Source organism: Myodes glareolus, chromosome 3 (genome assembly GCF_982192425.1).
Source record: "Myodes glareolus chromosome 3, mMyoGla1.1, whole genome shotgun sequence".
Taxonomy (NCBI): Eukaryota; Metazoa; Chordata; class Mammalia; order Rodentia; family Cricetidae; genus Myodes; species Myodes glareolus.
The window spans coordinates 73,018,166-73,033,793 of record NC_142028.1 but is presented as its reverse complement, the minus strand read 5'-3'; the positions used below and the strand labels follow the sequence as shown (position 1 = coordinate 73,033,793).

Here is a 15,628-nt window from a genome sequence, read left to right as displayed (position 1 = left end):
AGTACACATCGCAGCAGGGAAGAGCAGCTGAAGGCCAGGACTCCAAATGGTCCCAACACCTTCTCCCTGAATTCCAATCAATTCCCAAATTCTGGTGTCTCTGTGAAGTAGTCAGTGACTCAGAACGGCTTCTTTCTCCCTCTGTTTCTGCATCCTGCCCTCCAGCCTCCATGTCAGTGCCCCTGAGCATCTTTCCACTGGCTCTGCCTCTTTAGTCTTCTGTGGCTTTTACCTGCAGAATCCAGTAGTCTAACCTGTCATATTTATGTCACCTTCTGCTGTCTGTGGACCCTGCCCTTTGCCAAATCCAGCTGACCTTCAAAACTGAGCACTAGCCCTGTCTTGTGAGCCACCGAAGGCCCTGTGCTTGCACACTATGGGTGATTTCTGAGAGTCCATACCAAGTATCTTCTAGACTTGGTTCTAGGGCAGTGCTTTTGTACACAGTGTTCACTCCTACAGACTGCCCTGACTTCCTAACCCCTGCTCCCCTCTCTGTGTTCTCAGCCACTTCAACACCTGAACAGAGCCTGACTTTTCTGGGTAGTGTCTGGGAGTACCCATCGGCACTGTGCTTGATTACATCCAGCACCCTGCATTTGCCTTAATGTTGTGGGAGGGCTTTCTGTGAAGCAGTGTTTGCACACATAGAGTGATATTGTTCCCTGGGTGTAATGACCACATTGTTCTAACTCAAGTGCTTTTGCTGCAAGGGAAGCTGGGAACTCAGCCCTGTGGCTGGCATAGAAGAAACTCCTGGGATGGGTAGGAAGTACCTGGCTGACAGCAGTGACTGCCCATGCCCTGACCAGGTTGGCTATGTGTGCTGAGCACTGAGGACGTGATAAGTGAGGTTCAGGGAGGCCCACTCCATTACGAGAGGTCCTCAGAGAGCTGGACATGAACAGGGACAGCCAGCCTCAGCTTGGAACTGGCACACAGGGAAGAGATACTTCAGTCTCGCTGTGAGCTGAGCTCCCTAATCCCTAAGGGTAGAGGAGGGAGGCTCACCAACCCACCCCTTCACCAATAGGCCTGTGCCAGGGAGAGCTTCTGCCCATCCCTCTCAATCCGCCAGCACCTCACGTAATTCAAATAAGCCACCCAAGTTTGTTTCCACTCTAAAATCATTCCTTGGATAGCTAGGTTTTATTCCTTGTTTAAAAAATAAATAAATAAAAACCCTCCCGGAGCGGGTGTGGAGAGGTGGCTCTGCAGTCAGGAGCACTTTTTGCTGGGTTCGTTTTCCACAAGGTGACTTACAATGGCCTGTAAGTTCCAGGGGATCCAAGGCCGACCTTCTGGCCTCTTCAGGCACCACCATGCACGCAGTGCACATATATACAGAAACTGATATACACACCTGGAATAAAAATAAGTAAATTGGGGTTAGAGGTTAAATTGCTCAGCAGTTTAGAGCACCTGCTGTCCTTCGAGAGGACCTGGGTTTGGTTCCCAGCACATGGTGGCTCACAACCATCTTGCATCAAAAACTCCAGCTCCAGGGTGTCTGATGCCCTCTTCTGGCCTCTGTGGATACCAGGCTTGCAGGTGGCATATGTGCATACTTCTCATACATATAAAATAAAAAACTAAAAAGAGAAAAAAAGAAAAGAAAACAAAAGCCTCCCAGAGCAGTTGACTCTGGATCACTCCAGCTCCTACCCCTTTCTACCCAGCCCCGTCCCAGGTAGCCTGGGGCCTCTCCTACCATGCTAGCTGCTTTATCATAGTCAACAGTGAGCTGCACCTTGCAGAGCTCAAGCGTCACTTCCAGTCTTTTCTGACCTTCAGCAGTGGGCTCAGCTGACCCCTCCCTCCTCCTCCCTGAGGACTGGTGAGAAAGGTATCTGAACCCTCACTCCAGCCATGCTAGCTTTGCCCTCTTTTGCTTGATGTCCTCCTGTCTGATCATTCTGTGTCTCCTGGGGAATGTGACATGGGTTTAGGAGTAAACCGGTGGATGTCAAGGCAGTGGAGACCATGGAATATTGAGAGTCCAAAGAAACGTCTAGTGTTAGATCAATGTTACCCTTAGATCTTGTACGGTAATGTTGCGTCTTCCGGAGACCAGCTGTGAGAGCAATGGCAAGGATGGGGTGGGAGCCTTGGGACTCCTGCCAAGAGAACAAGGAAGGTTGAAATGAAATGTGGTTACCTAGAGTGTGCCCCAGTAACTTCTGGGCACGTGCCAGGCAGACGTGAACACAAGAACCAAGTTAGGAGAGAGGAGATCTGACCCTGGGGACAGTGGGGAGCATGTAAATTTGAGAGCACAGTCCTTCATCCTCATGAGGATGTTCAGGGAGGCATCGGCAATGGGTGCCTTAGCCTGGCTCTCAAAGGGGCAGGCCTGAGCTGGGACAGACACACGGGACTTGTCAGTGTGCGGATACAGTTTGACTCTCTGACTAGATGGGGTTACCTGGGGAGCTGGAGAATAGAGAAAGGGAAAGAGCATCCAGAAGGGGACAAGTCTGAGAAGGGCGACAAAAAAAACATGATACCTGAAGCTGAATGGAGTCCTAGAGGCCAAGGGCAGGCTATCCATGGAGGGGAGGCTCAGATAGTAGTACATGACCTAGAGGCCCAGGGAGGTGGGGACAGGGAACTGACTGCTAGATAGAGCCTTGTGGAGGACTCTAGTGGCTGTGATGGGAGACTCCCCATGGCCCAGACTGAAATGAGGAATGGAGGCAGTGTAGGTAAGCCCCTGTTCTAAAAGGATGAGAAAAGGAAGAGGCGGCCAAGATGGGATGGGTGGCAGCTGTGGGTGCTGTGAGGCTGAGCAGGACCTGTGTGTGTGTGTGTGTGTGTGTGTGTGTGTGTGTGTGTGTAGTTGTGTGTACATATTCACACAGCTAAAAGTGGTTGACAGAAAGAAATAGATGATATTGAGGAGAGGAGGAGAGTGCAGAAGCCCTGTGAGAAAGGATATTTCTTCCTGTGATTTAAGTTGGGTTGGTTCTATGCTTTCCCTCCTGGTGACTTCTTGGCTTGGCCAAATCTTTTCTATCCACTCATTTCTTTGCTTCCTAAAGTTGTATTGTCAGGTTTTTCTCTCGTTCTTCAGGTAAAATCACAGAATTAGTATACTGGTAAAATGGGAAGAGGGGGAGTGGGTTGAGGGAGAGAGGGATGTTCGTGTTCATTATCACTTTGCTAGACTTGGAGTCACCTAGGAGGCACACTTCAGGATGTGTTGATGAGGGTGTCTCCTGAGGTGTCTAAAGAGGGAGGACCCACATAAACACGAGCGGTACAATCCCATGGGCCAGGAACTCTGTCTGAAAGGGGGCAGGGACAGGGCTCCCAGCATTCATGAGCAGCCCTTCCATGATGGTCTGTCACCACTGTCCTTCCTCTTGACTTTGCTTCTTGTCAGATGTTAGGTCACAGTGACAAAGATCACAAATATACCCCCCATCTTTAGTGCATGACAGCTAGTAGTCTGACTTGCAAAATAAATTTTAGCCACGCCACTTCCTTCCAAAGAATTCTTCAGTGAAGGTCATGGCTCCATCTGTCCCATGTCTATGTGGAGGCACCATTCTAGCCTTCCAAGGCTCAGAAGGGCACATAGGAGAGGGCTGGTGCTTACGGGTGTTGGAAGCAGCCGGAGTCAATACTGGAGCTGTCTCAGTACCTTCTGGCACGCAGGAGTGCTCAGCAGAAGTGATACTTCCCTTCCCTTCCTTATTCCTTCCTCATTCCTTGCTTCCACCAGCTTGATTCCCATTCTCCAGACCCATAAGGTTTTTCTGCCAGCTTAGCCAGAACATGTATGGCCTGGTGTGGACAAATCCTTCAAAGGGAGGGAAAATTCAATTTTTTTCTGTAATGGTGTGAGCCACAGTCAATGGGAACATATCAGCCAAGGACATGTGGTTCTGGGGACAGACGGAGTGTCTGGAGGCAGGGTTGAGCATGGGTATCTGAATTTTCTCAGTCATGACTCACGGGCAACACTCTTTGGGTCTCCCTGGAGATCCAAACACACCTCATCTTTGAGTCTCTTTGGAAACAAGGGCATGAAATCCCACACTGTGGGTCCTGGAGCTGGAGACTCAGCAGGTGGCATTGATTCTACAAGGATCGCTTTTCCAGGTTGTAATTGAAAGAAGGGGGATAAGGCTTGGGCTTGGAGTTTGGGGACCTGCCAGGGAGTTCCTACTCTGCCATTGTTAGCTCTGTGGTCCTCTGTAATACTGGGCTCTTTGTTAGCCGCTGTTTCTCATGGTACAGGGATGATAGCCTGGAGGTTTGGGTGAGCTGTCTGTTAGTCATGATTGGATGTGTGGGGCCTCTCTAGCCCCGGTTGCCAATGAGCTCCCTGGGCTCTGAGAACCACAGAGCTCAATACTGGAGACAGGGCTCAGAGGGCCTGCAAGAATCACCGTGTGGAGGAGCGAGCTCTCTGTGAAGATCCAAGAATCCCACTAGCCCTTCAACCAAATGCTCTTTCCTGCACAAGAGCCTCGGGAAGGTGCCACTCCCTGAAATGAGGCGTCTGGGGAAAAGGGTTCCAAGAATTGAATCTGCTTCGTTTGAAAATACACAAGTGAGGAGACAGAGATGTCAAGCCTCTAGGGGAGGGGAGTCACAGTCCCCACAACCCTCAGAAAATCATAGCTCCCTGGCCTCCAGGTTGGCCTACTGCCATCTCTTCTGCGCTGTGCCCACCCAGGGCCTACAGGTCACACGTCTGGATGGGTTATCCCCACTCACCTGTTTAGATGCTCAAGAGTATCATTCTTTTTGAATTTCACATTTCTGTATTGATTCTTTGGGAACTTCACCCTAATTCCTCTCACCTCCCAGTCCCCCCATACCCTCCCCTCACCTCTGCAGTGTCCCTCTAGGAAACAAAAACAAAACAAAACAACAACAACAACAACAACAAACCCTCTTTGCTGTTCTACCTTTCCCTCCTCTCCAACACACCTCTTCATTTTTCCTGGTGGCATTGGGAACTGCCGTGTGTCACACAGGAGGCCCTGTTGTCCAATCAGCTTTCCTTTCAAATGTTCATTGCAATGAGTCATTGTTTTGGTTCAAGACCTGTGGTTTCTGGTACACCATCACCACTGGATCCTCACCCAAACTCTTCTTGGATACCCCCCCACCCCACCCCTGCAGCTACCCCAAGTCATGGAGCTCCTGTGGGTATCATTCCACAGGACCCGTTCCTTCACAAGCTCCAGCAAGTCCTAGGTGGGGTATATGTTAGCATCAACCCAAGGCCCAGTTGTGGGCCTGGGTGGTACTGAGCTGGTCAGTTTGGACCCCTGTGGCAGCCCTTCTCAGGTGAGGGGTGGAGCCAGCTTCCCTATGCCCATGCCAACAGGGTCAGTTCTCCCTCACCCATGGTGATGGGTGGGGCCATCTCTCCTGAGCACAGGAGTGGGGGCAGCTCTCTTGTTACAGTGTCCAGTAAGGGTCAGGGCCAGCTTCCCCAGGGTCAGCCAAGGGTGGGGCTAGTTTAGCATGGCCGTCTGGTTTCATCATGCAAGGTTCCTAGGACCCCCCTGAGGTGACATGGGCCACAGACATCAACTACAATGGACCCAGACATGACCTTTGGTAGCAGCTCAAGGCTAGACAGCATTCTAGTTCTGGGTAGACGCACTGGCCACTCAGATCAGGATGACTCTGGTGATGCCACAGCCCCCGGACACCAACAAGGTCACAGGTTTTGTCCCAACCCCAAGCTTCTGTATGACCTTTGGTGGCGACATGTGCCTTGAACTTCAACATAGACTCTAACTGCTATAGGACCATGGATCCAGACATAGTCCTCAGCAACAGCGGGTCTGGATGTCACCGTTGGTCCAGGTGGCAGTGCAGGCCTCTCAGGATGGCCCCAGTGGCACCATGACCCTCAGACACTAACATGGCCCCAGACCTCATGAATCTGAATGACCTTCAGTGGTAACAAGAGCCTTAGGCATCAACACCGACCCCGGCTGCAGGAGGGCCACAGACCCAGACCTGGCCCTCAGCTGCAGCTCCAGCCCAGATGTCACCGTGGCATTAGATACAGCACAGGCCACTCAGATCTGTATGGCCTTGACTGCAGCATGGCTCTCAGACATCAACATGGACTCAGGTGGCTGACCTGACCCTGGGTGTCCACATAGTCCTCAGTGGCAACAGGAGCAATGTCAACCAAAACCCTGGCTGCTGTAGGGTCACGGACCCAGACGTGATGAGTGGCATTCTTGACTGAAAGCACCTGAGACCCACGGCCAGCTGCCTCTCTGCCAGGTCTGCCCCTTTGGTCCTGTCTGTAGTGATACATTTATATTTTGTGGCCTTGTAGATACCTTGAGGCCAAGGTCAGAGTCCCGTGACTTTTCTCTAGCCCCAGGCTCAGGCTAGGACCGCTGGAACTCTATGGGACGCTAACTTAGGAGCAGGAATAGAGTCTCGGCTGCCTGGCGGACTCTGTGTGGAAGTTCCAGCCCAGCAGGCCTGAGACTGGGTGGCACAGTCAATAGCCCCCACCCGGGAGGACATCAAGACATGCTGTCACTTCTTCGGAATCCTGATCAGAGAGGAACCTGAACTCTTTCTAGATCTGATGTGAACACCCCACTGGCCCCAGAGCTCAGCCGTCTCCCTCCCAAACCTTTAAACCCTCATCAAGGGCTGTGTCGGCAGCTGGCTATTTTAGGCAGAGACACCTGCCCCTCCCCTCCAGACACCTTTCCTTTTTGAGCTTCTCTGGACTCACCAGTTCACTCTGGCTGCCTCTCCCTAAGCATGCTGACTGCTGGGCCCTGGCCCTGAACTTCACTTCACAGACAAAGGCTGCCCTCGGTGCCCGAGACACCCGGTGGGCACGTCTCCAGTCACACCATCTTGCTTGGCGTGATTGTACCCAAATTACCAGACTTGGCGGAGGGGCCATAATAAATAGGGGAAACAGAAAAGCCTTTATCTATCCAAAATCGGAAGAGAAAGCAAGAGCTTTGCAGTGAGACCTGAATGGTGCGTGGAAAAGTTAGCAGCGCAAGTACAAAGCAGCCTGGTAGCGCCTCTGCCTCAGAAGATAGCCCAGAGGCCATGGCGCCCATCCCTTATTCAAGAGAATGGCATAGCTCGGTGGAGAGAGGAGTCTCGAACTTGAAAAGTTAGATGTCCCCTTGAGGACACAGCTGTGAGGCCTTGGGGAGATTACCTTGAGCCAGCTTAGCTCTAGGTTGGTTCTCTGTCTCCTTAAATTTTATTTGTCTTACACAGTTTAAAAAAATAATAATTACACCAGCCTTCAAGTTCCTGAACTGTGTAGACAGGTGACCTGGGCTCAAATTCTAGCTCCATCCACTACTCAGTAACTTCTCAGTGTAAACAGGAGTTGGTACAGCCCACAGCTCACTGGTCATGTGAGGGGAATGAGGTAACATCTGAGCTTTTCAAAATAGTGGTTGGCACCCAGTAAAAGCCATATGAGTTCGCGGATATTTTTAGGTGTTTTTTTTTTCTTCCTGGATTTGTGGTTTTCTCAGAAAACCTGCAAGATACAGCAATGTCATGCCACCTTTGGCTGGATGGCAGCAGCCCCTGACCCCTCAGAGAGACCATGAGCCATGCCTTCCATTTCTCATGGTCTCCCCACATCCTGTCTCTGCACCTCCTCTCCCTCTGTGGCACTTGATCGTTAGCACAGCACAGCCTCCATTTGGTCTTTGCAATGCTTGTAGGCTAATGAGGAAATAAGATCCATTTGACAGTACTGTGATGGTTTGGGCAAGCTTATCCGCCAACAGTCCATTGACTCACGGTCACCATTCCCTCCTGTCTGTCTACCTGACTGCTGAGGTGGGGAGGACAGGATTTGTGACAGTGCAGTGTGGCTGCTGCATCTTTGTCGTGCAGAGCCTGGGGTCACCTCATCCTGACAGGCCATCTCATTCCCACTGCACCCCTCCTCTGGAACCCGAGGAAGGAGGTTGCACGCCTCCTCTGGGCTGTGTCCCAGACGCCTGTCAGCTTAGTAGAAGTTTCAGGTTTGAAAAACCCCTCCAGACAGTCTAGAGCCACAATCCAAGGTGTCACATGCACTGATTGTCCAGACAAGCATTGTCGCCAGCCAAGTGCAGGAGGGGACCTCAGTCTAAGATCTCTTGTGTCATATGTCATAACACCAAAGTCCTTCCCTCTTCATTCACAGCTGCCCAGTAGCTCAGAGCATGATGCCAGACTCGCTGGTTCTCTGCCCACTTTGATTAGAGGAATGAAATGCGCCTGACTAGGGCTGCCTGGGAAACTTGCTTTGCTTTGGAGTCTTCTGGCTCAGAGCTACAGCGGAACTAGAAAACAACTGCCCAGGAAGTACTTGGCAGCTGTACACACACACACACCACCCATTATTACCCAACTCCAGACTGAAGGACAAGGCTACGCCTGCCCCAGTAGGACTTGGAAGTTCCAGAGCTGAGCCTGCTCTGCTGAACTTCCACTGTCAGCCTCAATCCTGAATCTCAGAAAGTCAGAGCATTTGGTCTTAAGAGTCCCTGCAGCTAATACATTCCAAATTCCTACAGTTGTTCCTTTTTCTTTAAGAGCAAAACCAGACTGGCTAGTCGGGACTGCAGTAGACAGGTGGGCAGTAAGGTTTAGAGAAGGTACTTGGGTCTCCAGAGTCATAAGTTGCCTACACCAGGTCTGCAGCAATAAAATGTTTTGTAGTCACCTAACAGACAGAGGGTCAGCCATTCATCCTCTTTTAAAAGGAAGTCTGTCTCGAGCCTCCAAGGGAAAGCATTCAGTAGAGGAGGGGTGACTGGCAGCTGGGAGCGGACCCAGGTTCTGGGGTTCCCTTGGCTTTTCTGCTCTCTGCAGCCGCCAACACCTGGGTGTCCCGGCCCAGGGTAGAGTTTCAGGAAAGGCAGGGTAGACAGCAACGTCATTGTTTGCTGTCTGCCACACAGCAGCAGGTCCCGGGTCACCAGGAAACTCGGTTCAGCGCCATCCGAGAGTGGGCAGCAGCTGGGTTCGGGGATGGGGATCATCACCAGGCAACCTTGGCCATGTCAGTTAAGCTCTCGGGCCTCGGCTGCCTTTCTGTAAGAGGGTAAAAGGACTAGGGGTTGGGAGGGAGGAGGGTAGATAATATCTGGCCTATAAAGTGCTTTATATTCCCAAGGAATAAAGATTGATGGGTCCTGAGGGAGAAGAGGTGATCTGCCTATGGTCGCCCAACAAGTTCTAGAGAAAGTCAGAGGTCAGACCCAAGTCCTCCTGTTCTCTGCTCTATGCGCGTATTCATTCCCATTAGAAAGTGGAAGCATCTGAGCATGGCAGTGCCTGCTTATAACACAAACAGTAAGAGCTGAAGGCTTGAGGCTGGCCTGGGCTGTATAGTTAAGAGGGAAAACAGAAAAGGATACTGTGTGTTGGGAGGAAAGGAACCAGCCAGAGCGGATACGGGAGGACAGGGTGTGTGGGGAAGAGGGAACAAAGTACAATGAAATAAGTATGAAAAGTCATACTGATGCTCATGACTTGATATGCTAACTGAAAATTTAATTTAAAAAGCTAAACAACACCAAAAACATAGGCACGTTCATTCAACTTTGTGCATGATAGAGGAGCCCTCAAAATTAGGTGAAACCTGTGTTTAAGGGCCCATGGGGTGGGAAAACCAACGCTGATTCTGATCATACCATACTTGAACAAGGCCCTGGCTACTGTTCTGACCTGTAACTTGTGAGCCTGCACTGAGCACTTGCTGAGCACCTGGTACCATGCTAGACTTTGGGGATGCTTTAGTGAACATGGGTGATTGATAGGAAGGACCTGACCCTGACAGGATGGGTGTTGGGCTCAGGCAGAGAAAAGACCAGCCCACATTGACAGGAAACAGTTCCACAAAGCTGAACAGGCTACTGTCTCAGCCTTCAAAGAGCTGGCAAATTGTGGGGTCTCTGTGTTCAACCAGGGTTGCCTCTTCCAAATCCCTCAGCGACCAGCCTCAGACCCTCCCTGCTCCTTTCCAAACCACAGGCCTGTCCTCTGTCCTCTTGGCTCTGGCCTTGCTCTGCTTGAGGCAGGTTAAGATAGCACTTTTTCTGCACACTCTTCCCCCGCGCCCCCCGGGCCTCTTCTACAGCAACATTCTTTCGCCTGGCCACCATACTCTTCACAGATCCATAGGTCCCAGCTGTGTGTTAGAAATTTCTGTGTATCTCTTACCCATATCTTATTAAAATGAAGGCCCTCTGCTGGGCAGTGATGATATACACCTTTAATCCCAGCACTCAGAAAGAAGATGCAGGCAGACCTATGAGTTTGAGACCAGCCTGGTCTACAGAGAGAGTTCCAGGTTAGCCAGGACTTGTTCTACAGGGAAACCCTGTCTCAAAAACAAATAAGTACAAAGGCCCTCATTGCTGCATTCCGAGCTTGTGAATGGTCCCAAGAACAAGGCAAGTGGAAATTAAGGTATCTTTTTATCCCTCATTCTGACCCCTCCTCTACCCGGACAGCCACCAAGGACTGTAGAGTCCATACCCAGAATTCTCCGCCCTATTTCCTGTCCTAATGCCTCCCTGGTCTAAACTGTTCCCACAGCACGGGATGTTTGCATCTTGTTGAGATTTCATTTCTCTGTAACTTAACTTCAAGCAAGTCTGGACTCTCTCGACCAGTCAGTCGTGGTGCAGCCTGAACCGCCTGCCTGGTTTCCTTTCTTTTTGCCAACTCCCTTTGTCTGAGAATTCTTTCTGCCTCTCACCATCCTCCCCACCACTCCTAGCCCTGGCTCTCCCTACGTGCTGCCCAGCAGATGGCGCCCAACTTCTATGGTACAGGATCAGACTAGGCGGTGTAAGGATCCCATTTGAAAACCTCTCTCTACGAAGACTGTGGTCTTTAGTGTGATGTGGAGGAAGGGGTCGAGATGGACAGACACTTAGAACCACTTCTGAGTTTCCATGAGCAGAATAAATTCCACATAAGAGGAGGCCACAATGGCTGTAGGGCTGTGTGGGGAGCAGCTGTGTGACATGGAAGGGTGCTTAGAGGTGAATGAGTATCGTGGACCCACTGAGATGAGCCAGCTGGAGGTTGGTGGCAGGTGACAGCCTCCAGCACAAAGCCATCCTCACCACTGGAAAATATCTCAACTTGATGACCCTGAAGACAGGGTCCCAGGGACACAAGGGACTCGTGAGAATGAAGGCCGAGTCCTGCACTGTGCATAGGGTGCTCTTGCATTCTCCTTTGCTGCCCCCAAGGCCTGCTGTCCTTTCTTTTGAGCACAGGATATACATGTGCAGTGTGATTGTGGGGATGAGGGTGTGAGGGTGGCTGAAGGTGGGGGTGTTGGTGTGAGGGTGACTGAAGGTGGGGGTGTTGTTATGAGGGTGGCTGAAGGTGGGGTGTTGGTGTGAGGGTGGCTGAAGATGGGGGCTGTGTGACTGTGGTATGAGGGTCTGACTGAGAGTGAGGGATGTGTGACAGTGAGTGAATGTCGGTATTTGGGGTGTGTGATTGTGGGTGTGAAGGTGTGAATGTGACTAAGGGTGAGCAGAGTGTGATTCTGGCTGAAAGGGTGTGGTTGTGTGTGTGAGGTGTGACTGTGAGGAGTGTGGTTGTGGCTGTGAGGAGTGTGGTTGTGTGTGTGAGGTGTGGTTGTGGCTGTGAGGAGTGTGGTTGTGTGTGTGAGGTGTGGTTGTGGCTGTGAGGAGTGTGGTTGTGTGTGTGAGGTGTGACTGTGAGGAGTGTAGTTGTGTGTGTGAGGTGTGCCTGTGAGGAGTGTAGCTGTGTGTGTGAGGTGTGACTGTGAGGAGTGTGGTTGTGTGTGTGAGGTGTGACTGTGAGGAGTGTGGTTGTGTGTGTGAGATGTGGCTGTGAGGAGTGTGGTTGTGTGTGAGGTGAGTGGCTGTAGGTGTGATGAGTGCATGGTTGTGTGTGTGAGGTGAGTGTGGCTGTGAGGAGTGTGGTTATGTGTGAGGTGTGGGTGTGGCTGTGGGTGTGTAGGTATGGAGTGTGAGATGAGTCTCTGCTGCCACAGGTAGCTCCCTATTAATTGGCCCTCTCCTGAGCCTACCCTGTCACATCTCTCAGCCCTGAGGTACCAGTTGAGCCATCTGGGGCCCTCATTGCTGTCATCTCTCTGCATCTACCTGCCCCTCTCCAGGGAGAGCAGATGTTGAGGCCACCAAGGAGACATGTTCCCTCCTGCCAAGTGTCTTGTAGTGGTCCATGGCTTGAGTCAGGACCTAAGTTCTTGGGTCTTCCAGAACTGCCCCTCCCACTATTCCTCCCAGCTTCTCAACCTCACCCAACCTCTGCACACAGATAGCTTTAGACCACAAAGCTGGCCCCCTGGCTGTCTCTGTGTCTCTTGAGGGCTTCTTTCTCAGTGCGGAAATAGCATTCTGACTCGGGGTCTGGGCATCTGCAGCCTGAGCAAGTGGGCTGCTCGCTCAAGAGGCTGAGAGCTGGTGACCACCCTGGCCTACTCGGAATAACCTAGGTCCCATGTCGCTTGCAGCTTAGCCAAAATGGAATAAAGTAAGAGAACTCAGGGACTGACTCACAGTCTGCACCCAGGAAAACGGTGGTGACCCCTGTGCCTCCCTCATGGAAGTGTCTGGGTGGCTTCCTGATCAGCTGCCTTCTTTGCTGCCCCTTGCGGGAGATGGACAGCTTGGTATAGGAATGTTCAGATTCTGGCCAGCCCTTTCTGACTGGGTGCTCGCTCTGGTGGGTGTCTCGCCCTCTCTGAACCTGTTTTGCTCTTCTTTGTGAGGCAATGGTGACTTAATTTAGGAGAAGGGCTTGGTGAATAGCAGTGGCCGGTATGGTCTGAGGTTTTCTCTCTGTGTGGCTCTGGTGGCCTCCACTGGCTGTTCTCTATGGGGAAGCTATGACAGCAGCCCGCTGTGAGGAGGCAGCCAGCAGGGAATTTGCAACTTCAGCGTCCTTTCCTTTCTTGCCAGGAAAAATTGGCGCCTTTGGCTCTAGGGCTGTCTGACAGCCTATCTGACAGACACCGGGCTGCAGGGGTCCCTGGTGGATGCTCAGGGCAACTGAGGCCCTTTCAGCTCTGTAGTCCTCTGCTCATCCTCCTCTCCCAGTGTCTAGAGCTGGCCAGATGCAGCTAGGGAGCACGCTCATCTTCTGAGGTGCGACTCTGCCTCTTCGCCTTCTTTTGTTTTTTGTTTTTTTTCCTTTACATGACACCTGTTGCTCACAGGTACAAATCAAATGAAGAGTATATATATGTGCGAGGCCGCGGCCGAGGGAAATATGTTTGTGAGGAATGTGGAATTCGCTGCAAGAAGCCCAGCATGCTGAAGAAACATATCCGCACCCACACTGACGTCCGACCTTATGTGTGCAAGCACTGTCACTTTGCTTTTAAAACCAAAGGTAAGAGACAGTCAGCTGGGGCACCGCCCTGCCCATGGCAGGGATCCCCCTTGGGGGAGCCCCAGCACAGAGCCCTCTGCCTAGGGGCCTGGAGTACCCCCACATTCTGAGCTCCCACTCCACTTGGTACCCATGGCAGAGCAGTGACTCCAGTCTGGTCAGCGATGCCCACCGCTGCCACAGTCAAGACCTGGACCCTGCACACAAGCTCCCGCCTGTCCTCTGCAGCATCCAGCTCACACTTGGTGGTTTCTACAGATCATCACCCTTCCTTTGCATGCCTTCCATGGATCTGACAACCTCTGGCATGCATCCTTGTCACAGTCATTCTTGCATTGGAGATCCATTCCACTTGGAGCCACGCAACATACATGCATGTCCACCTTCCTCCACTTCTCACCACACTTAGCATCCTCTGATCCACCTGACTTCTCTGCAGCATTCAGCACAGGGCCCAGCTACAGCCTACCTCCACCCCCATCCTGATCAGCTTCCAGGCACGCCCCTCATCAGAGTCAGGACGGGGTGAGGACTGGCTGTTGAGGGCATGAATCTCAGAGAGCTGTGATGGGCAATAGTGGCCTGGGCCCGCTGCAGTCCCCAGGCCCTGGTGGGACAAGCATGGTTCATAAGGTTCTTAGATGGGACACATCCCTTTCTGGGAAGCCCTATAGCTTGCTCGTAGAAAAAGACAGTGAGCCTTGCAAGAAAGCTGGGGTGTTCAGCACCCTTGGTGAGTTTTACCTCTTGCACTTAGCAGATTCCTGTGTCTGGACATGAGGACCCTGTCTTCTCTTCTGAGTTAATTAGGAGAGGAGCCACAGAAGGCTCCAGAGACAGAACTCAAGGCAGGCTTTGCCTTTGTGCTTGTCTTTTCTTCTGAAACACAAGAAGCAGAGTAGCAACTGTGGATAGGAGGGAGCTGAGCCCTCCAGCCTCTGGCTGCCTTCTACTCTTGCCATCCGGGGTCAGGTGTTATTTGTTGTATTCCCTGGCTCAGTGGCCTTCTTTCCGGCATGTTCCACTTCTCATTTCTTAACCGTTAACTGACCCCTGCCCTCCTCCATCTTCCTGTTACCATCTTTGAACTGAGCTCACAGTTTCCCATGGAGGTTTAGAGTTGGACAAAGATGCCCACCCTTCCACTTCCTTTTCTGGGTTCTCTTTCTTAGCATCTCAGAAACAATGTCTCAAAAGGTGCTTAGAAAACAATTAGACAGGAGCCCTGCCAGATACAAAGCATCCTATCTTAGCGTGTGTGTGTGTGTGTGGTCCTCTGTCCACATCTCCCATCCCACTTCTGAGGTTTTCTGGAAGAGAGATGGGAATCGCTGACTGACAACTTATACAAGGAAGCCTTTAACTTTGAAAGTGGAGGCCTTCTTGACTGGGCCAGAAGAGATCACAAATGCTGCAGCCTCCATCCCAAGGATACAAAATGCCCTCATCCTCCTTGGATTGAGGCAACTTCTACGTGACTGACAAGTGCTGTTCCTCTTCCAAGCATGGCTAAAGAATTGCACTGCTCTGTCCTCAGCATGGAGAACCCCAAGGAAACCTCCCCCTGGGCTGCCCACCATGCACCCCAGTCCCCTGAGTAGCTCCCATTTAATTTAAATGCCTTGGTCTCACTCGTTCTGGAAGCTCTGAAAATGACTTGAGCCCTTAAGGAACCTCCACTGTCCAGGAGGTATCTTCCTTGGAAACCATACCTAGTCACCTATAGTTTGGCCTCTGGGAACTTTCCTGGGGTCTCTCTGTCTCTGAGCCACCCCAGAGATCTCAAAGGTCCTAAGGGCAGAGCCTGAGGGCTGAGGTGCAGAGACTCTCCCTCAGGGAAGCTGGTCCTTGTTCTTGGCCGATCAGGAGCAAACCAAGTTCTTCCCCCACTGGGCCTCCAAGTCAGGGACAGGAGAAGTGAATCTGAAACACGGATCTCATACCTCATGCCCAGCACAGACGGGCAGTGGTGACAGTAGATTAGACTGGCGAGAAGCTCACCAGCGAGGGCAGGAAGCAGGAGCCCACAGCTTTTCCTTGGAACCATGTCTCAAAAGCCCTATTGACCATCAGTTCTGATAACATGAGCCCTCCTCTCCTCTACGATATGTCTGTCTGCCTCCTAGTCAGGTCTTGCTCTTAAGGTGTGGTGCCAGCCAGGATACACGGGTGCTGAGGCTGGGCCTGGCAGACCTCACACCTTGTCTGCATCATCTGGATATGTCTCAGCCAGGAGACCCTT

At 51.7% G+C, this 15,628-nt stretch overlaps 1 protein-coding gene across 6 annotated transcripts in view; it reads left to right on the top strand.

Moving 5' to 3' along the window:
* The window catches only part of Hivep3 (HIVEP zinc finger 3), a 408,014-nt gene that overhangs the window by 379,614 nt on the left and 12,772 nt on the right, over nt 1–15,628 (top strand). For all 6 annotated transcript variants that reach the window (XM_085686505.2, XM_085686507.2, XM_085686500.2 and 3 more), the window contains one exon: nt 13,211–13,386. In XM_085686505.2, coding sequence (XP_085542631.2) covers nt 13,211–13,386 — 176 coding nt within the window. The remainder of the gene's footprint in view (nt 1–13,210; nt 13,387–15,628) is intronic.